We start from the raw sequence: 21,307 nt of genomic DNA, 5'->3' as shown, positions 1-21,307 counted from the left end.
TGTGTCCTCGGCATATAAAGGAACTGAGAGTGAGAGTAAAGCACGAGGGAGGAGACGGGAAGTTTTGCAAGTTCATACTCTGCATCTGCAAATCTTAAAGGATTCATAATTTGGACTTTTAACTGACCCTCGAGGAATGACAAAGGGGGAGGCTCATACAGATAAGGGTAAAGACAAAGACAAGATGGCCCAACATGAAAAAATTCCAGTGTCAGTGGCGTTGCAAACTGGAGCATCACCTTTGTCTGAGGATAAAATGAATTACCCCACCACTGCCAGCAACGCCATGTACACTGCCATTCTGAGCAGAAACGAGGCCGTCAAAGATGCCAAACGCCTGAAGAACTTCTTGGAATTGAGGGACAAATATGTACGCAAGAATGTGCTGTTTGAAGACCCTCTGTTCCCAGCAAATGATTCCTCTCTTTTCTACAGTCACAAATTCCCCATGACTTTTGAGTGGAAGCGCCCATCTGTAAGTGTTCTAGTAACTGGTTTTCCATTTTAAGGTGTTGAATTGCCTCAGGGTTGGAACTATACCTCTATGTTGGGGTAGAATATTTTGTTGTAGTAATTACCCTATAAGAGCATCACCAATGTATACAGGTCTACCAACATTCTTCACCAATTCATATCGCATTTAAGGTGGCTAGAACACAGGATCTCAATTTACAAATTATGTTTTATAAGCCAAGACAAAGAAAATAGATCAAGCATGCAGTCAGGTAGATTAACAGCCCAATTTGTGGCTACCCCCCATACAAAGAAAGCTGGCTACAGACTGTATGTGAAATGTCACATCACTTCCTATAGACTATCCTGAAGCATTCGAGGGTAATCTGCTGCATGTTTGCTGAGGCATAGTTTTGGTTTATCACATTCTTGAATCTCATGCAGTTGAGACTTTGCAACAGGAGGCCTCACCAGCATTGCTGGACACGGCACAGGGCTGTCAGCAGGAGAGCTGGGATATCATAGTCAGCCAATAACCGGCCTTGTCAGGGGTGTGCAGTTACAGGACTCTGACGGGCAAATCTGTGTATTCAAGGCTTTGCAGCTTTCAGTTTAATGTTTTTTTTAAATCTTATGTTGCTGTTAGCCAGTTCTCCATGATGAAAATGAAAAGTATGATATTATGCATACAATCAAATATTGGTTTGGCATTAGAATTTCTAAATTAAAAGTATGCACTCTATTCATATCTATACACATTATTGTTTACCCATTATTCATTCGGCAAAAAACGTATGCAAAGTCACTCATCAGTGCATACAAATGTATGCAATACAGTAAGTTTGTATTGATTTGATGGTCAAGCTTTCTTGCAGGCATGTTTGAATAAGTTCCTGCCAAAGGGTCAACATTTGTCCAAGCTAATTTAAGGACTTTGCCATGCCACAAACCCAAGGGACATCTCATGTGATGTGGAAGGAGGGGTCACTGCTGGTGTGAGCATGCTGACTTGACATCTCTTTATGACAAACACGTGGTAATTTGTGCAAAATAACAACCATCAGAATCTTATCATATTATTTTTAGAAATAAATGTTTTAACCATCTGGGAAACCGGCCCTCATCAGGTTACAGAAGAAGCTGCCGACTGGTCGACTGCCAGACGGTGAAAATTGTAAATCGAGGAGTAATGAAGTTCAAACATTTCAGCGAAAGCAAGTTTAAATACTGTACCCTCAAAGGGTCAACGAAAGAGTGGTCTTCATAATGATAAAGCTATCTTTCTTGATACACTTTTTATCAAGTAGCTGTCCAAGTTGCTGTTACTCAACCCCTTTTTATAATGACCTCAGTATGGCTTTAACATATGCTCCCATAAACATGGCCTCACTGAACGCTGTACTAAGCACCACTGATCAGTACTAAACACACCAACAACATGTTCTAGAAAGCAGGATCACTAAATCAGCCAGCTAATTCAGATATATCACTTGATTTTCTGGTTTATCAAGATAGCTAAACTTGAATATGGGTTGTTGGGGGATGTCTAGTAGTCAATTACAACAAGAACTATCATTCTTTATACATTTGGAAATATGAAGTTATTGCAAGATATTTGACAGTTAGCTGGAGAACTGATCCTGCTTTCTGGAACAGACCCCAGGCCTCATGTTGACAGACTCCTATCAACCAACATCTTGATCATTTAAGAAAATAGTTCTCACTGCACTCTACCCCCTTGGCACTCAATCTTACTGACTGTAACATAGAAATGGCTGAACCTATTACGAGACACCACATTAACCTCTGGTGCGAGGACTCTCCAGGTCTTGACCTGAAACAGCTGCTTTCCCATGACAGAGCCCATGTAGTTGTTACGTCTTACTCTTGGTTGCAATAGTATTCTTCAGCCCAGCCAGAGCAATCAACCTGACCCTGATATCCTCTTCAATCATTTTCTTTGCTCTTGATGGACAGAAATTCTGGCCAGTCAGCACTATTTTGCTCATTGGTCTGATCAATCTAGCAAAAGCTATGTTCATCTATTTGGGGGTTGACACATTGTCTCTTTCTGCCAGCAATTCCTTTACTTTAGTGCTGCCACTGTTGGTATGAAGACCCCACTTCAGAGCTGTCATTGCATTGTACAGCTCTTAACATAATTGTTGGTAGACTGACTCGATCCACTGAGTCCTGTGGCTCTATCACAACTTGAAAAGGTTTTTGGCGAGGCCTTGCAATCCCCCCCCCCCCACACACACACACACAGTCCTGTCATCAGGACATGATTCACCTCATATTCTCGGTCAACAATTACACAGTCCCAACTGTAGGCTTAAATTAATGTTGCTTTTATGGTATTGATGCCCAAGTCTATATAAATGTCATTCTGCGGATGCCTTTATCCATAGCGATTTACAGTACAGTGAGAGCATGCATTTGTATGGTCTCAGCAGGAATCAGACTCACAATCTTAGCGTTGCTAGCGTCATGCTCTACCAACCGAGCCACACAGGCCTACTCTAACTATGATCAATGCCCTGATTCCTCCCACTCTCCTCCCAAGGCATAGAACTGTTTGATATGGAGTAGCTCAACTTTCTTACAAGATGCACCACATCCCCCAAAAAAAACTTCACAAAAACACCAGCACAGTTACATCTGTATTTCTGTCTGTTTGTCTTTGGCAGGAAATCTGTGACAACCCCCAGTTCATCATAGATGGAGCCAATAGGACTGACATCTGTCAAGGAGACCTGGGTAAGGTTCCTTCTCTTTGCACATGATCAATAGTTTCAAGCAGGCACTGAAAATAACATCTGCACACAAATTTAGACATCTGCACACAACTCTCATTAGACAGTGGGGGGTTTAGCGTTGGGATGTGCAAGTCTTAAAGGGAAGTTCCTCCTTTTAACATTTTGTTCCTGGTTTGGCAGTAATTGATAAGCCCAGACAGTTTTTAGTTGCATATTTTGCTTCCTTAGATACTGAGTAGTCATATTTTAGGCCCCATAGGGCTCAATTAACTCTGGAAATATGTCCAAAACACCTTGCAGACACCCCAAACCAACTAATAATATGACAGAATCATAGACAGAATAATGAAGACTTTGTCTGCATTACATTTTTGAAAAGTCACTTGACTGCCCTGTAATCGCATTTTGTAACAACTACTCTACTCTGTGTCTTGGTATAGTGGTCCTGTTTTAGCTTTGCTACAGTATACAGTATGCATGAACCATCTGGGTGCAGTGTGCCATTCTCTCTGGGGAGGTTCGCTTAACATGACACCGTCTGAATCAGTTTTGGAGAAAGGGATCATAATGTTTTTTACTACTGGATTCCACAGTGGTCTTTCTGAACCATCACATAGTATGTGAACTGATATCCTGCCATTTGACCTTTGCTTTTATAAAAGCCTTTGTTATTGACAGGTGACTGCTGGCTGCTTGCTGCCATTGCTTGCCTGACATTAAATGAAAGGCTGCTGTACAGGGTTATCCCTACTGACCAGAGTTTCACAGAGAACTACGCTGGCATCTTCCATTTCCAGGTATGGCCGACCGTTATCCCATTACCTGGAAAGAGCTGAATCTTCTGAGTATAAAGACATGTATTCCCAATACTGAACATGTCACACAACACAATCTCCTTGATACCGAGCTCTCATTCCCTGTCAATGCCTGTGTCTGCTCTACCCTGCAGTTCTGGCGTTATGGTGAATGGCTGGACGTGGTTGTGGATGACCGCATCCCCACCTCGAACAACCAGCTGGTGTTCACCCAGTCTGGCAGGAAGAATGAGTTCTGGAGCGCTCTCCTGGAAAAAGCCTATGCCAAGTAAGTGTGATGATGCCCACGAATGAAGTTTATTAATATACCCTCTGGAAGAGAAGGGTGCACAACACTTTTTCCTCTGCCACCCGTGACTAACCCTCATACTCCTCACTCCTCACTTTTCGACATCTCACCTGTACATATAACATTCAATGATTGGAATTAAATTCATTAATTTCAACTCTAAACAGGTAACATTTTATTCATATGGAAGTAAGCTCAGATAATCACGTTCTATAAGATCGTATGTTGCTGCCTTGCTTCCTGGTCAGGTTGCACGGGTCCTATGAGGCCCTAAAAGGGGGCAATACCCTGGAGGCCATGGAGGACTTCACTGGGGGCGTGACAGAGTTCTTTGAGGTGTCTGAGGCGCCTAAAGAGCTCTACAAGATCATGAGGAAAGCCCTGGAGAGAGGCTCCCTTGTGGGCTGCTCTATAGATGTGAGTCTGCTCTGTAACCCAATAGAGCTCCCTACTAATAGTCATGGATCCTAACATGACAGCTTGTAGACACATCTACTGTACAGTCTGTCTACCATCTGATTATCACACTTGTTATTCTCACTGTTCAGTATTTCTACTCGTCTTCTTGCACAGTTTTTCTCTCAAACACTTTCCACATAGCTTTACTTACTGTTTCACAGCAATGCCACCAAACCCTCTAAATATATTGGTTTCAATCTCTAACCCTCCTTCACATTTCCTTTTCTTTAACTCATGCTGAGTGGCCTTGTTTCACTGTTTTGTTGTGTGTGTATTTCCTCTGGTGGTCTGAAGGACCCACTGGGCTATGTCCAACCCCACTGTGTCACTTGTTGATAAGATGATCAACGGTGCCCTAATCAGCGATAAGGACCACCAGCGGAGTGGGGTTGGTATGACTCTACCACTCAGGAACGAAAAGCGTGAGAAAGAATGGCAGATGTCTGGGTTGGGTCTCTCCGAACAGGCACATTGGATGGAAGATCAGTAAATAGGCAACACACCAGCACATCCCAATTGAGCAAGAATCATTAAAAGTGGTACAAAGATATGCTGTCTTGATTAACCTCTTGAATAAGTGTATGCTGCTATTCCGATATGTTTAATTTCAGGCCACAGGCATTCAATTATCATTTGTGTATTGAATGAATGACAGTCAAATTAATATATATTGCAAACATTCACCTCTTTCTTGTGAAATTGAATACCGTTTTTGTTTTTATCTTGCAGTTGTCTTGCATTTTCTAAACTCTTATCTTGCATTTGGTATCCATGGTATCCATTGTGTATGTCTTTCATATGTGTCACCTTTCTGCATCTCAAAATCATGCATTACCTGGTTGGTAAAGTGATTAAAAAATTATAGTCTAAAGTGAGTGAAGACCAGCTGTATAGTATAAACTACTGCATAGCAATGCTTGGTGGTAAGACTGAACAATTAATTTAACATATCTTAAATTATATGCATCAAAAACAGTATATGGTGCATTATAGCCCCCCAATCTAAGTCTAACATCATGTAGTATTTCAAGCAAATTTTTTAAAAACTAAAACTTTTTTCACATCTGGCTCTCTTCTGTCCATCATCTCTCTCTCTCAGGTCCTGAACCCGAGTGAAAGTGAATCTAAAACTAAACATGGACTAGTCAGAGGCCACGCCTACTCTGTCACCGGACTGGAGGAGGTACAGAACACAAGCATGAGTGATGATGGTCAAAGCTGCCTAACTGCATCATTGCCAAGAGCAATCACTATTTTAAAATGCTGGCATCCCCTAGTGTTGACCGTGGGATCTCTTTCTCAGTGTGACACAGTTAGCAAGAATGCCAAAATTCGCCTGGTTCGCATGCGGAACCCCTGGGGTCTGGTGCTATGGAAAGGACCATGGAGTGCAAAGTAAGTAAGCTGCAGTCATCCAACCTACAGTCTTGTTTAACATCTATAAAGCATCACCCCACTGTACATCATGCTATACTGTCTCGTTGGCCCTCTCCTCTCCACAGGTCAAACGACTGGTCCTGCATTTCCAGCTCAGACAAGAACAAGCTGAAGAAGCAGACTGTTGAGGAAAGCGAGTTCTGGTAAGTGGGGCCGTAGATATAGAACTGCTCTCTATGAGTGGGGCCCTCTGAAGGTCACAAATGTTATCATCATAAACGCAAATACAGCACGATAAGCTGACACCGGTTAATGAGATGTTTGTTAGCTTAGCTGCTCATAAAGTATCTATAGTTTCTCCCCAACATTCCTCCCCTTTGCTGCTTCGTCTTCCTTCTCCATTCCGTCTCTTCTCTCCTCCCCTCCCTCCTTTCCCTCTGTCCTCTCCCCCTTCCCTCCTTTCCCTCTGTCCTCTCCCCCTTCCCTCCATTCCCTCCCGACTTGTAGGATGTCCTTTGATGACTTCCGGCAGAATTTCACCAAGCTGGAGATGTGTAACCTGACCCCGGACACGCTGCAGACTGACCAGACCCACAGGTGGACGGTGGCCGTCAACGAGGGCCGCTGGGTACGAGGCAGCTCCGCCGGGGGCTGCAGGAACTTCCCAGGTATACGCCTCGACCTCTGCCCTCTAACCCCTAGGACGAGAACAAGCACAGCTATGGCTCATTTTGGGCATGTTCATGCAATAGAAAAGGAGATAACGTTGGAGAATGTTGTTAAGATAGCTCCAATTGGACTGAACTGTGATGCGTGTCATATTTTGGAGTGCACTCGATTGATTTGATCAGCTGTAGTTGTGTCTAGGGTCATGTGGAATTCAGGTCCGTGGAAGGTCCTTAAGTTGGTCTTATAATGCACATCCTGGTAGCAACAAGTAAATAGACAGTAGGGAAGAAAACAATAGGCACCTCTGAGACGGTCTTCTATCGATCTATGTCCCACAGACACATTCTGGACCAACCCTCAGTACCGTCTGCGTCTGTACGAGGAGGACGACGACCCAGAGGATGAGCAGGTGGCCTGCACCTTGGTGGTGGCTCTGATGCAAAAGGGCCGGAGGAGAGACCGCAACAAGGGCGCCAAGCTATTTACCATCGGATTCTCCATCTACGAGGTACCCCTGGCTGCACTAAACTGAAATCATAGCCCATAATGTTAACAATCAACCCATAACATTAAAAAATCAGCCTCATGAACTGTCATGACCTATTTTTAGTTCATTCTGGTGGTTGTGATAGACTTTTCTATGTTCTTTGTCGTAGGTGCCCAAGGAGGTATGATCGTCTGGGAGGAGGACCTTGATGTGGTGATGTTAGAGCTGTCCCAGTTGTCAGGGTCTCCAAAGTGCTGCTTGTATGTGTTTGCTTCTGCATCTAAACCTCGGAGTAGCCCAAGACGCTCCGGTCTTCTGTCTTTCGCGCAGTTTTTCTGTCTTTAGTTTTCACCCATTCATCTTCTCATTCTCTCCTGTCTCTTCTTCTTCCTTACTCCCACCCCCCTGTCCTCTTCATCCACAGATGCATGGGAACAGGCAGCACCTGCAGAAAGACTTCTTCCTGTACAACGCCTCCAAGGCCAAATGCAAGTCGTACATCAACCTACGCGAGGTGAGCGAGCGCTTTCGTCTGCCCCCCGGCGAGTACATCATCATCCCTTCGACCTTTGAAGCCAATCAGGAGGGAGAGTTCATCCTCAGGGTCTTCTCGGAGAAGAGGAGCACCTCAGAGTGAGTGCCTAGCAGAGTGGACGGGTAGTGTGTGTGTGTGTGTGCGTGTGTGTGTGTGTGTACCTGCGACAGTATGAGGATTAGTGTGTGTCTATTTGTTTGAACAAATATACTTGTGTGGGTGGGTATTTGTGTGAGCCTGTGTGGGTGGATGGGTGGATGGAGTCAAAATCAAGATTAGCAGTAACAGCATCTTTGAGACCTTTCAACCTCAATAATCTGCCAAGTTGATGATGAGTAATGTCTGCCTGCACTCTCTCTCTCTCTCTCTCTCTCTCTCTCTCTCTCTCTCTCTCTCTCTCTCTCTCTCTCTCTTAGGGAACTAGAGAACACAATTGGGTCTGACGAAATAGAGGTGAGTAAGTTTAGCTGTGTCCCTCTCTCCCTCAACTCTGCTGTCCTAAATCACTCACCTCCTCTGTCTCTATATCCACCTGTTTGTTGTTCTCCACCTACCAAGAACAAATCTAAAAACCTGCATTAAGATAACATCTGTCATTTACTCTCTTTTGCCATCTTCCATCATCCCACTAATAAATCACTGTTGTCACTGATTCTGAACGACTGTACCTGTTACCGAACAGGCTGTTCCTCCTTGTCTTTTCCTCCATTTCATTTGAATGTTCTCCTTTCCATTCCTGCCTCATGCCAACAGCAAGGCAAAAGCAGCAAACAGAAAGTAAAGGTAATGCAATAACAACGCCTTTTACTCAAGATATGTAAATTGTATGTGTGACTGGTACTATTTCACATGCAAACTGTAGCCAGTAGAATGCACTTCCGGTAAACTGTCATTTCCCTTTCTACTTTGTCTGTAAACTCTATCATCTCTTACCCTTGGTGTCTCACTCTTCCCCAACCCCCACCCATCTGCCCTTACCCCCCCCCCCCCCCCCCCCCCCACACACACACACACACACACACACACATCCGCCCACCCTCCCCAGCCCATTGTGTTTGTATCAGACAGAGCACGGACCAACAAGGAGATTGAGCAAGACGACATTGAGGTGCAGAAAAAGAAGGGGAAGAAAGAGAAAGACAAGGTTGTTCTCCTTTGAGAGAGCAGAGGGGGAGGGGTGTGTGAGCATGCTGTAGTGAAAGTTGGTCAAGGGCGTCTGCAGTCAGGGAGGGGGAATCAGTGCAAGGACCAGAGGAGGCTGGTGGAGGCAGCTCATGAGCCCGTCCTCCAATTTCTACCTCCATCAGCCTCTCCTGGAAGTGACACATGAAACAGTTATGCTTTTAACCAAAACAATAAAATTGTTGGTATAGAGTGTGACCTTTGCCCTGATGTAATGTGTGGTCATAGACAGGACTGAAACCCAATCCTAATCAGGCCACATACTGTATCTCCTGACCAAGAATAAGTCAGCCCACTGAACCACACTCAACTTTAAAAGGTCAAACAATCTCCAGTGGCCATATTGCACCTGTTCTCAGAGCTGTGTTTACACTGTTGATGTTCAGTTCCGACTATTAAGCAGAGGCACTGCCCTCCTCTGGTGAAAAGAGGTACTGCAACCTCCAGAATCTATGCAGATGCATGGCCGATTTGCTAAATAGTAACAAAATAAAATAAAATAAAAACAGAAAGAAAAGAAAAGCATGGTTCGGTGAGGTGGAGTTGAACTATTGTGTGGTAACAGCATGTATTTATCTTTCTCTTGTCTTGTCTTTCTAAATATTCCCCCTCTCTTTCTATTGTACTCTTTATCAGCCAAAATCAAACAAACCAGAAGAGGAGACTGAAGAGGAGAAACAGTTCAGAGCCATTTTCCAGCAGGTTGCTGGAGAGGTAAGTGCTGGGTTTACTGGGAGCACTGGGTGCAGTGAGAGGGTGAATGTACCGCTAGGTCTAAATCGAAAAATAGATCCTGAGAAGTCAACATGGACACAGTTCAGATGATATTTGTCTCCCTCTAGGACATGCAGATCTGTGCCAATGAGCTCAAGGTGATCATGAAGAAGGTACTGGCCAAACGTGAGTATACACGTAGGACAGTGTGTCAGTCTGTCACCCAGACTTAACCTCTGACCCCCTCCTCTTCTCCTGTTCATCCTGTGTGTCTGCAATTCACTGTCTCTTTAAGATAATGACATGAAGACAGAAGGTTTCAGCCTGGAGAGTTGTCGGAGCATGATCGCTTTGATGGATGTATCCTTTCATTTCATTTGGACTGGGAATCTATTATCTACAGTCTTTTTCATAATCTTTTTATCTGCTTACACTGGTTAACAATGTAATCACAGAGCATGGTGTTGTACGATACTGCCCGGTGTTGTTGCCTTCACTGCTTCTCCTCAGACTGATGGAACGGGGAAACTGAACCTGCAGGAGTTCAAACATCTGTGGAACAAGATCAAACAGTGGCAGGTAAGACAGTGTGTCCATTTTTTTGTTCTCTCACTAGTGTAAAGGCGGCGGCCATCAGCATAAAGGGCCAAATCATATTCATCTGGCCAAACCCAAGCAGATATACATCATTAACATCTCATCTCTTCTCTGTCTACAGCTGATCTTTAAGCGATACGACAAGGACAGGTCCTGCTCCATCAGCAGCTTTGAGCTGAGGAACGCCGTGAATGAAGCAGGTGAGCACTATGAATACAACACTGTACACGCATTAACTCCCAACAAATGAATTGTCTTCCCTAAAAGCCATGGGAGTGATCCTATATAAACCCCAGGCTACAATGGATCATGAATGTATGCCTCTCATCATGTCCTGCTCAGGGTTCCGTCTGAACAACCAGCTGTATGACATCATCACCATGCGCTACGCTGACGAGCATCTCAACATTGACTTTGACAGTTTCATCTGCTGCTTCGTGAGGATGGAGGGCATGTTCAGTAAGTATGCACTTTAGTTTTCTGAATTTCAATTGAAATCAGAAACCACCTTGTTGTGCAGGCATCAATCTTTCACTGAGGAAGTCAAAGCACTGTCTGATGTGTACGGGGTCTCCTTGCAGGGGCGTTCAACGCCTTTGACAAAGACGGAGATGGCACAATCAAGCTCAATGTCTTTGAGGTAAGCCAACTCAATGATAGAGGTGATGTCACAAGGAAATAAAGGGACAGGAGGTCCTTAGACTCCCATCTCATTTTTTGTTTTAACCTGTCTCTTACTCTCCTTCAACAGTGGCTCCAGTTGACCATGTATGCTTAGGTCACCCTGCCCTCTGATGTGTCCCTGTCTCGGTTTAACTACAGCTAGGCTTCTACAGTCAATGGCACCATTTCATCCCCTCCTTCACCTACCAAACTCCTCTACCTCCACCTGTCTTCTTTTCTCTACAAAGAAGTCTCTGCTACTCTTTTCATTCAAAACACATAGCCTACTAATTCAATCAAAATCTCAATTGTGTGCACTGATTGAATGAGTATTGTGTTTCGAAACCATTTAGAATAAAGACATACACCATTGTCCCTCTTGTGTTTTTGAAGGACAATGAATAATATACACATCACAGTAATTAAAATGTGTCATTTTACTGTTGTATACATATAGATGTACAGTCTTGTAAAACATATTATACACATCTATCATATACAGAAATTAGTTATATAATGTGGCCCCAATTAATATGATCCAATAAGGCTGCTTGGTTTCTATAACAGCCATAAATCAATAGTCAGCATTTGTTTCATAACTTTACATAAGGCTTTTCAGAGATGCCACATATCACCTCAAACACAAGAAAGGTGGCCATTTGGAGGTAAACAACAGTGAACTCTTCTCAGAGTACCTATGAATTATCTGTGTTAGTTGTAGCAAACAGTCACAGCAAACCCAAAGCCTATTCCTTAACCACATGCCTAAACTTTCACAGTTAGCAATGGTTTTTTAAAAATCTACTGACACAAAATAAATTTAAATGAACTTTCCCAACAAAATCAAATGTCATATACTTTAGGCTAGAAATAATAAGATCTTACAAAGCAACTGGAACAGTAGGGAGAGGGAAAAAAACCATCTGGATATACGTTTTGCGTGTGCGCACAGCCCATCACATATTACATGTGAAAATACATGTTTGGAAACATATAGAATTTGTTTGTGCCTTCAGGGTACATGTATGGGTAAACACAACCTTTCGGCACAGTTATGCAAGACTGCTTATGGTAGGTGTGTTTCTTCCCTTTCTCTAGCACTACAACTGCTTTTGGCACTTACACTTAGAGAAAGTCTTCCTTATGATGATTGTGATGCAATGGTGTTCACTTATGAGTACATTCGCCTCCAGTAAGTCGCTGGATAAGAGCGCCTGCTAAATGACAAAAATGTAAATGTAAACATTTTATAGCAGAATACTATCCTTTTTTAAGCCCTTTCTCAAAACCTGATGGAGGAGTGATTCTTGTCTCCTCCTGTTATGTTGAATGGACCAGGATATTACAGGATGAATATATGGTCCAATTACTATGTGAGAGAGTAACTTCCCATACACACTGGCTGGCCAGTTCGGTCTCTGAACCACACCAGTATTTATACTATACATGAAGCTCATTGTCAGAATGAATGCCACAAGTTAATCTGAGTACCATGTGTCTGCCACAGTGCAAATAAAGTTCAGGAGCTGTGTCTGAAGGTGCAGTAGGTGATCCCCACACATCAGTTGCGGTGGGAGAAAATGTCTCTTCTCTCAGGTCAGGTCTCCAACTTGCTGTCCTTCGCTATGTGGATCTGCATGTGTCGAGGCAGCTCCTGTAGAAACAAGGGAGAGATCTCTAAGAGACATAAACCACCCAAAAACCCTTCTCACACGGCCACATAAAAAACAAATACGGTAGATCTCTAAAAATCGTTATTTTTTCAAAGAAAATGTAAAAAAAAAAATGAGCCTCTTAATTCACATAATTAGGTTATTAGATGTTGTGCACTAGACATTGGACCCATCTACTCGCTATCCATGACAAACATGAGCCAATCAGCTATTATCTCTGTCAGTCTGTCAGTCTCCTACCAGCTTGCATGAGTCTTGTGTGGCAAAGAAGGAGCTGCAGTCCCTCCAGCGGCACTTGAAGGTGTGCAGGCTAGGGTTGCCATGGTCATTGAGCAGGTGTTTGAGAAGGTGCTCCGTCACACCGAAGATCAGCGTGCAGCCATGCCACTGGACAAAGGTCAGAGGAAACAAACTCAAAATAGGACATATTCCACAATGTACCGTCTCTTCTGAACCACTCTGGTAAATCCCAGCGATGGTCTTACCCAGCAGCGGTGGTTACACATCAGGTTGAGCCTCACCGCCTGGACAGAACCGTCGTAGCACCCGGTGTAGATCTGGAGGTGGGAGCAGACATGACATCAGACACCATGGAATCAACACGATTATGGACATGTGTGGTGTCTCTTTTCCAATCTACTAAACGGAGCTGCATAGTAACCTTCCATTATTCATTCCCTACAATAGGACGACCATGCGACAGGTTCAGCAGACCAAGACACTCCCTTACCACGCTCTTATGGATGGCCATACACATCACCATGTCACTGTGGCCCCCATAGACCTGAAGGCGGTCATGAGACTGTGAAGAGAAGACACAGAGTGGTTAATTACAGGGACAGTAAATGAGTGAAGTGAGTGAGTGGAGGAGGAAGCAGACCTACATGCAACTCATAGACGCGCACCAACTTGTCCAGACAGGCAGTGACCATAACCTTCCCCAAGATGGCTAGCGCTGTGACCGCGTGGCCATGGCCCTTATAGATGCGCACCAGCTCACCTGTCTACAATGCAGACAAAAGAGAGAGAGACACAGGAAGGGGTTAACTTGCCAGGCACGAGCCAATTATACAGTTTCAACTATGTTCAACAAACCTGTGAAGCATATCTTCATACAGGAATGAATTGGCTTTATCATGATAACATGAGGGCAAAGCAGGAGAGACTCACATGGATGTTGTGGGCGTGGACAGATCTGTCACTGGAGCCACTGAACACCAGGTCATTCACCACCTACAGATACAACAGACATGGGTTTGTATTCAGGAACCATCGTGATTGACATACAAATACACCATACATGCAATTGCAACATACATGGAAATGTGTGACATGTCAGGGCCAACATTGTGCGAAGGAGATCCCCCAGTCCTCGGTCCCGTACCTTCATACAGAGTACGGTCTTAGTGTGGCCCTCCAGCGTGCGCAGTAGCAGGCCGCTCCTGGCATCGCGCACGCTGATGGAGCTGTCGTAGGAGCCCACCAACAGGACCCTTCTGGCGCCTTCCTGGGCGGTGTCCAGGCAGCTCACCCCTCGCGGGCCGTGGCACTCAAGCGTATCCAGCAGCCTCTGGGTCTGCAGGAGAGAGAGGGGCAACCAGGGAAGAGAGAGAGAGAGAGGGATAGTATAAGTGTGTGTATGTCCGTGCGTGTGTATGAGAAAGAAAAGGTATGAAAACAAACATCAGCCAGGTATAGTATTTTTTTTTTTACACAAGCTACTGAATGCATTACTAGACAGAGGTTGGAAACTGTGACAGGACATGGCCTCACACTCACCTTAAGGTCAATGCTGACCACAGATCCGTTGGCCAGCCCCACATACAGAATTTTCCAGCAAATGTGTAAACACAGAATCCTGTCTGGCAGAGAGATCAGCTCTAGGCACTTCTTTGACTGAGAGGAAGGGAGGATAAAATGATATTGAGTACAATATGGAGTAAAATCATGGTTAAAATCATGATGTACAGGAACAGGATATATGATATGATATCTCTCTGAGCAGAGTACCAAGCAAAATACCTTGATGCTGTAACAGCGGATGGTCCGGTCACTGGAGCCGGTGTAGAGGCGTGCTGGCAGGCCAGGGAGGGAGAACACCAGCAGGCAGTTGACCTTGTTACTATGGCCCTCAAACACCGCCTGGCACTCCCTGGTCTGAACACACACAGGGACAAGAACGAGGACATTATCAATGTGTTTGTGTGTTGATCTCACACAGTGCATTCTCACGCTGGAGTGCAAGGAGCGAGTGACACTGATGAGGTGACAGAGACCCATCCTAAAACAAAGTCTCTTCATACCAACGTGCCAAATCCCTATTCTAAAAGGTTACTATATTCCATAGTCCTTAATCACTCTCCTAAAACACATACATATCATGAACAAATAAGGAATGAATATAGACATAGGGAAGCAGATGTGAGTGACTCCATAGGTAAGATGAGGGGAGGGAACTGACCACCAGGCTATAGGCTTGTGCCGTGTGTCCTGAGCATGTGTACAGGAGGCCCCCGTGGATCTGGAGGTCATGAACGAGGCTGGTGTTGCCCTCGAAACTCCCCAGAGATGGCTCCTCTTCTTCAGCCACATCAGCAGACCCTGAGGGGGTGGCGGAGATGGAAGGCGAAATGGTTCAAACGTTCACATTGTCTATGCCTCATTCTTACCTGTCCTTTGTCTATGCCTCATTCTTACCTGTCCTTTGTCTATGCCTCATTCTTACCTGTCCTTTGTCTATGCCTCATTCTTACCTGTCCTTTGTCTATGCCTCATTCTTACCTGTCCTTTGTCTATGCCTCATTCTTACCTGTCCTTTGTCTATGCCTCATTCTTACCTGTCCATTATCAAACTATCACTCTGTAATCAGGGCAGTATTGGTATTAGAAGCAGTATTTGCTGTATTGCAGGTAACTCACCTGAGGAGATCTTTTGGTCTTTCACAGGAACAGGGGATAACTGGTCTTTGCTGGAGGATCAAAAGCCAAAGGCAGTTCACGTCAGAAAAAACCCACTGCATTCTGAACTCAAGACAGAGGGTTCTAGTGAGGGCTCAGGCAGTTAAGTGGAAAGACCATAGCACAGGGATGTACCTGAAACATTACTCTCCTAGTAATACCATCAGTATTTGATCTTGATTACATTACCTGCAATAAAACCTAGGCTAAGTTAAGCTACTTAGATCCTCATAATCAGCACATTATAATTTATTCCTGTCCAAGACAGGATGGTACATATACAATATGAAACTGACCTGTTGAAGTATTCTGTCTTTAGTTTGATGTTCTTCTGGTCCTCTGTTCTAACGGCTGTCTGGGTACTGCTAGAGCTCACCCCGACACAAACCTCTGTCAGGGACTTGGAAGGGTTGTGGCCAACAGGAACGTGAGCTCCAAGGTCGTCCTCTACGTCTGAGTCATCGATGGCCACAATCTCTAGGTCGGATCCTGAGGTGGACTCCACCGTCTCAACAGAAGAGTCACTGTCCTCCACTTCTTCTATTTCTTTTTCTGATACAGGGGCTCCCAGCCCCAGCTTGCCGTCAACAGACGAGATCAGCACTAGGTCCTCCTCAGACTCACTACAAGTTGATTCCTCATATTCTTGTTTCAACTTCATTATCATCTTCTCCTTATACTCCCTCACGCTCTTTAGAAGAGGTAAAGGCCCTCCTGAGCTGGAGTTTTCTGCCCTCTGCTGGTTGTCGAGTGGAACTGCAGGTAGGATCGTGGAGGGCATGGGTAAAGGTGTGGGGAGGGGCACAGGTATGATAGAGGAATACTTAGGAAGGGGGTGAAGAACTGTGGCGCTGGACATCTGAGGGGCAATGTTGTGAGTAACTTGCGTGGCTGCCTGAACCAAAGGGAAATGGCTGTTCCTCAGGAGGTCCTGGGAGTGGGAGGAGACACGCTCATGTTTGATTGACAGGGTAGGGGAGTTGGAGGGGGCAGGTTGGAGAGTGTTTAGGGTGGGCATGGAGGAGGTGAGGTGAGTAGGGGTCAGAGAAGGCAGCGAAGTGACCAGATTGGGAAAGGCAGGCGAGGGGATAGTGGGGGCTAGAATGGGGGAAGCAATATGTGGGATAGATAGGGGGAGAATCTGGGGGTGCTGGTTAGATGGCACTGTAGCTGCAGCCAACCCTGGCTCCACACAATCCTCTTCCATGCCAGACCCTCCAGAATACCCACCTGAAAATCAGAGGGGATGGGGAAAATAAAATGACTTAATTGCAAAGTAATCAGAATCGATGTGGAAAGCTGATAGATAATGACATTGTATTATTGTTGTCCCACTGCTACCAAAAATATGCTTGTCTTTTTACACGTGCCTATCTTCACTAGCAGAGCATTATTATCCAGTTTAGTCTTGACAATTTATCACTTGTCTTTGTAAACGTAAACTCTCACCTTGCATCCCCTGCAGAATGTCAATACGCTTGGCTCTTAGCTTGTTTATCTCTGCAGTAACCTGAAATGGGGAGGGCAGGTACATAACTAGCATGTTAAAGTTATGAGACAAAAACAAAAATAAAATCAACATTCAAACAACTAAATGAAACAAATGCTGTATCCTCATCCTTCACACAATTCATATTAGAACATTGACACAGGTCACCTGTGGCCCTGAGCGTACCTGTTGTTTGACCACTAGAAGGCGCTGCACCTCCGAGTACGCAGACTGTAGGACGTTACGGGCCTGGATCAGAGAGCTGTCCACAGAGTGCATGGAGCTGCTTAGCTCCTCCTCCCTCAGAGACACAGCCAATAGCTCGTCCACCTGGCCTTGGTCTACAGAGGAGGGGGAGAGTTACTCTGGATATCGTGACCACAGAGACATACTGTGCAATGACCGCAAAGTGACCTGACAGTCATTTCAATGGGAAATGACTCTGTTAAGCAAGTTGAATGGTGTATACTGCTGACAGAGACAGAGCACAGTTATAGCAGACACAACAGTGAAACAATATGGCAACTTACCATTTTTTGACTTGTTCACTTTTCGCTTCTTCACACAGTGATTCAAACTTGAAGTATTAGTCAATTCACTATCCTGGAGCAAGGAAAACAATTGAAGAAAAGAGTCAACAATAAATTGGTACAGTACCATTGGTAGAATTTAGATGTTTGTGTCCAATGAACCAGGTCCTTACCAGTTTGCGCTTCTTTTCTTTCCTCCTCACACTTATCTTGCTTTGTTCATCGCATGTGTTGTTGACACCTCCTGCACGCCCATACTGCTTCTCCAGTGCCTCAGTCTTCACCGTGACCGGAGCCGAGGGCTTGGAGGTCCTAGACGCTGTGCTGGGCTGCTCCATGTGCTGCGTCGAAGCCTCTGCTTGCTGCTGTCTGGCGACGTCATCAGCAGGTGTACTCTCGGGGGCAGAAGGCAGGGAGGGCTGTGCAGGTGGGGGTAGGGGCCCGTCGGGGAAGGCTGCCTCCCATTGGAAACCCTCTGCCAAGGGGAGGTCCTCGTCCTCATCCAAGGTGAGGCCGTCTGGGTCGCATAGTGGGTTCACCATCTCAATCCCAAACCTGCAACATTATAAAGAACTGTAAAACTTCAACAATCATGTCCAATAACAGATACATTGTCAGCAGGCAAAATACTGGATAAATGCTTTAAAATAAAGCAGTCAAATCCATTTAACATCTTGGCTTTCAATAAATCTGACCTAGGCATGCCTTTGATCGTCTCTTGCTTCTTCCTGTTGGCCTCCTGGTACATCTCCTTCCAGTTCACCTTCCTCTGTGATCCTGCCGAGCTGAGCAGCTTCTTCAGGGTGGGTTTGAGCCCTGCCACCTTCTCCACCTCCCCTTTCCGCGCCTCGCCGACGTTGCGGATCCTACGAGCGGCGTTCAGGTTGGGCTCATGGGCAACGGCCTTGCCCACGTGTCGGCTCAGAGAGGTGGGTAGCGCCACGGCACTGAGTCTGGGCACAGCTGACTCCCCCAGAGGCTCGGTTTCTCCGCTACAAGGCCTGTTGTTGTCAGAGATCATTTCTCTGCTTACCTTCGATAGAGGTGTATTTTCCTCTGCCTTGTCCGTTCTTGTTCGTAATTGAGCTCTACTGCCAGCCAGTGGTGGAAGAGGCATGCCACCTTTAGGTACAGAGTTAGAAGTGCTAACCTGTGGGGACTGTACAAATGAGGTGCTGGATGAGGGGAGGCTGGCAGGCTTGCTGACTGCTGCACTGTGCAGAGAAGTTGCCAACTGTATAAGTTTACTCCCGGGTGCTCTTTCTGCTCTGTCCTCCTTCATCCCTCCGGAGTGTATCCTGCTGCCAAGGGCTTCACCCTTGGCCTCTGCTCCCCTGCTGTGCCCCTGAGTCGGGGTGGCAGGAGAGCCTCTGCATGGCTCCCTCACCCTCAAGGCCCTCTTAACCTGGCGCAGCATCGCCGGGACGTCCAAATTTCGTACAGGACTTGTGTTATCATCCTGTGAGGGACCAGATGTGTTGTCCTGTAACCTGGAGGGAGGGACGGGGGCAGAGGTACTAGGCAGATCCTTGTCTGGACAATTGTTGAAGATGATGGCTCCAGACGAAGGAAGGTGGTCACTGGTGAAGTCTATATCTGTTCCATTCTGCGTTCCGTAACGCCTGTTTGTGCAGTTAATCCAAGCAAATTGGCTAATTGGTAACGTGGTATCTTCGTGGTTGGAGTACCAGGTATATTCTGGGGGTTTCCAAAAATTCGGAAGGGAAGGCTGAGCTATACTCTGCTGTGGTGTGAGTTTACCAGCAAGCCTGTTCTCCTTGTTTTGTGCCTTCTTCTTACCGTTTTTTATCTGCAGGGATTGCTTTGGTGTCTTCTTTTTAGGTATAGGTATAGGTAGAGGTTTCTTCTGAATTTTCTCCTTCATCTGTGTTGGTGTCACTTTCTTCTCCAGTGATGGTTTCACCTTCTTCTCCTGTGATGGTTTAACCTTCTTCTCTTGTGATGGTTTCACCTTCTTCTCCTGTGATGGTTTCACCTTCTTCTCCAGTGATGGTTTCACCTTCTTCTCCTGTGATGGTTTCACCTTCTTCTCCTGTGATGGTTTCACCTTCTTCTCCAGTGATGGTTTCACCTTCTTCTCCAGTGATGGTTTCACCTTCTTCTCCAGTGATGGTTTCACCTTCTTCTCCTGTGATGGTTTCACCTTCTTCTCCTGTGATGGTGTTTTTTGTTTCTCCGACTTTGCTTCTTTAAGATTTTTTTGCATTATGAGGTCTAGCTTCTTTTTCTTACTCTTTTCCTTTCTCCTACAATAGAAGATAAACAGAATAATAGTCTGATCAATAATAACTTCTTAGATGAACAGCTGTAGGCATGTGCAACATAACTTGGACAACAGACAGAATTAGAATAAAGGAAATAAACGGAAATTACGCAATTCTCTTCAGCTCTTTGTTTCTTGCATGGATTTGGATGATGAGAGCCTTGTCAAGGTAACTCTCTAGAGCAAGGGGCTTTTTATTCATCCTACACATCGTCTTCATCTTGACTCCGTGTTCAGAAGTGGAGATGTGCTTGGCAAAGTCATTCAGACCCTTGATGGACATCTGGCATGCCTGGCACTGGTGGTAACAGTCCCTAGGGAAGATAAGAAGCAGCTTTTATTGTCTGTTTGCACAGACATGCGCTTCACCTCATGTCAGGACAAATTAAGAGCACAACAGCAAACAAGAATGTATAGAAATCCAACATATAAAACAATGATGTATGGTTTTGTATAAAGTGCTGTAGTGTACAGTAGGCCAACAATAACCTAAAGTGCATGTAGTAATTGCAGTGTGCATGTGCCTGAAGACTAGTATGTATCCTCAGCTGCCACCCTGGTTCCGCAGTTTGATAGTGTGGGGGGACAAGGAAAAGAGGCAGGAGGAGGACAAGAGGAGGTCAGGGTTACCCACCTTCAGGCTGTTTTAGTAGCCAGTCCTTACACATGAAAGCACCCAAGTGTGGGGATATTATAGCTCACCTGCCCTTGACATTCTCAAGCTCTCTGTGGTGCAGCATGCCTTGCATGTGGTCATGCACTTCCTGTTGGATTGATATTAAATAACAGTCAGATAACGTTGAAAAATATATTTACCTAATCTAGCTAATACATATTATGGGAATCTCAATCTCTTCTGACAAACACTTTCCACAAGATAACATGTAGATAAATGTGTCATCGTGTCATAACATGAATCCTACCTTTTTCATATACATCTTGCGGCACAGGATACAAAAGCAAGAACCGATTGGGGTCTCGGCCGGTGTCATCTCTAGAAATAGCAAAGGTAGCATTCGGTGATTACATAGACATAGGAACACTTAGCTACCCTACCCTTTAGCTTACCACAAACCAATGCAGAACTATCTACGTTCAAACATCTTGACACGTTCAAAAATATGATCAAGCCCTCAGGAACACATATTTTGTTGCCTATGATTGGTGACTGCAGTTGATCACACTTGAGAAAACCATACCTGCTTCAATTTTGCTCGTAGTGTTATTATGCGAGTATCACATGGACTTTAGTTTTACGCCATGCTTGTCGGGTTCACATAAACCCCGCCCTTGGCTGTCGACGACACGATGTCGGAAGTTCGGGAAAACGCAGCTTTCACAGATCTTTCTACAATGTCAATTGAATACAGACGA

At 45.1% G+C, this 21,307-nt stretch overlaps 2 protein-coding genes across 5 annotated transcripts; one reads left to right on the top strand and one right to left on the bottom strand.

The window, feature by feature from the left end:
• The first annotated feature begins 26 nt into the window (after window positions 1-26).
• capn3b (calpain 3b) lies at window positions 27-11,305 on the top strand. Of its 4 annotated transcripts, XM_083689058.1 has the most exons (23): window positions 27-475; window positions 3,144-3,213; window positions 3,891-4,009; window positions 4,162-4,295; window positions 4,565-4,733; window positions 5,875-5,958; window positions 6,079-6,170; window positions 6,278-6,355; window positions 6,660-6,820; window positions 7,160-7,329; window positions 7,478-7,489; window positions 7,733-7,941; window positions 8,260-8,296; window positions 8,597-8,626; window positions 8,889-8,987; window positions 9,662-9,739; window positions 9,868-9,925; window positions 10,035-10,099; window positions 10,250-10,318; window positions 10,458-10,536; window positions 10,679-10,795; window positions 10,918-10,976; window positions 11,088-11,305. In XM_083689058.1, exons 1-23 carry the CDS (start codon window positions 137-139, stop codon window positions 11,112-11,114), a joined length of 2,355 nt encoding a protein of 784 aa, XP_083545184.1. In that variant the 5' UTR covers window positions 27-136; the 3' UTR covers window positions 11,115-11,305. The 4 variants fall into 4 exon arrangements, with proteins under 4 accessions (XP_083545184.1, XP_083545185.1, XP_083545182.1 ...); XM_083689059.1 differs by lacking the exon at window positions 8,597-8,626; XM_083689056.1 differs by lacking the exons at window positions 27-475; window positions 3,144-3,213; window positions 3,891-4,009; ... (7 more) ...; window positions 7,478-7,489; window positions 8,597-8,626 and having other exon boundaries at window positions 7,670-7,941.
• Window positions 11,306-11,428: 123 nt separating this feature from the next.
• Window positions 11,429-21,210, bottom strand: znf106b (zinc finger protein 106b). Its single transcript, XM_083688994.1, has 21 exons — window positions 21,133-21,210; window positions 20,857-20,927; window positions 20,636-20,697; window positions 20,044-20,247; window positions 18,345-19,916; window positions 17,823-18,204; window positions 17,650-17,722; window positions 17,306-17,460; window positions 17,080-17,140; window positions 15,927-16,860; window positions 15,592-15,641; window positions 15,134-15,273; window positions 14,695-14,829; window positions 14,452-14,568; window positions 14,057-14,248; window positions 13,843-13,905; window positions 13,557-13,676; window positions 13,403-13,474; window positions 13,158-13,229; window positions 12,913-13,059; window positions 11,429-12,653 (listed from the first exon to the last, which is right to left on the bottom strand). The coding sequence occupies exons 2-21, from the start codon at window positions 20,923-20,925 to the stop codon at window positions 12,597-12,599; spliced, it is 4,677 nt and encodes a 1,558-aa protein (XP_083545120.1). The 5' UTR covers window positions 20,926-20,927; window positions 21,133-21,210; the 3' UTR covers window positions 11,429-12,596.
• Window positions 21,211-21,307: the final 97 nt, after the last annotated feature.

The sequence above is a fragment of the Argentina silus genome, assembly GCF_951799395.1.
Source record: "Argentina silus genome assembly, chromosome: 17".
NCBI classification, from domain to species: Eukaryota; Metazoa; Chordata; class Actinopteri; order Argentiniformes; family Argentinidae; genus Argentina; species Argentina silus.
The sequence above is the reverse complement of the archived record's forward strand: the minus strand, read 5'-3'. Positions and strand labels throughout refer to the sequence as shown.

Bases quoted from the DNA above. Each gene is read 5' to 3' on its own strand.
- capn3b (XM_083689058.1), top strand. From the start codon at position 137: ATGACAAAGGGGGAGGCTCATACAGATAAGGGTAAAGACAAAGACAAG. The intron at 476-3,143 runs GTAAGTGTTCTA...TGTCTTTGGCAG, and splicing joins TTGAGTGGAAGCGCCCATCT to GAAATCTGTGACAACCCCCA. The intron at 5,959-6,078 runs GTACAGAACACA...TCTCTTTCTCAG, and splicing joins CTGTCACCGGACTGGAGGAG to TGTGACACAGTTAGCAAGAA.
- znf106b (XM_083688994.1), bottom strand. From the start codon at position 20,925: ATGACACCGGCCGAGACCCCAATCGGTTCTTGCTTTTGTATCCTGTGC. The intron at 17,141-17,305 runs GTACGCTCAGGG...TCCCCATTTCAG, and splicing joins TTCTAGTGGTCAAACAACAG to GTTACTGCAGAGATAAACAA. The intron at 14,830-15,133 runs GTCAGTTCCCTC...GTGTGTGTTCAG, and splicing joins CACAAGCCTATAGCCTGGTG to ACCAGGGAGTGCCAGGCGGT.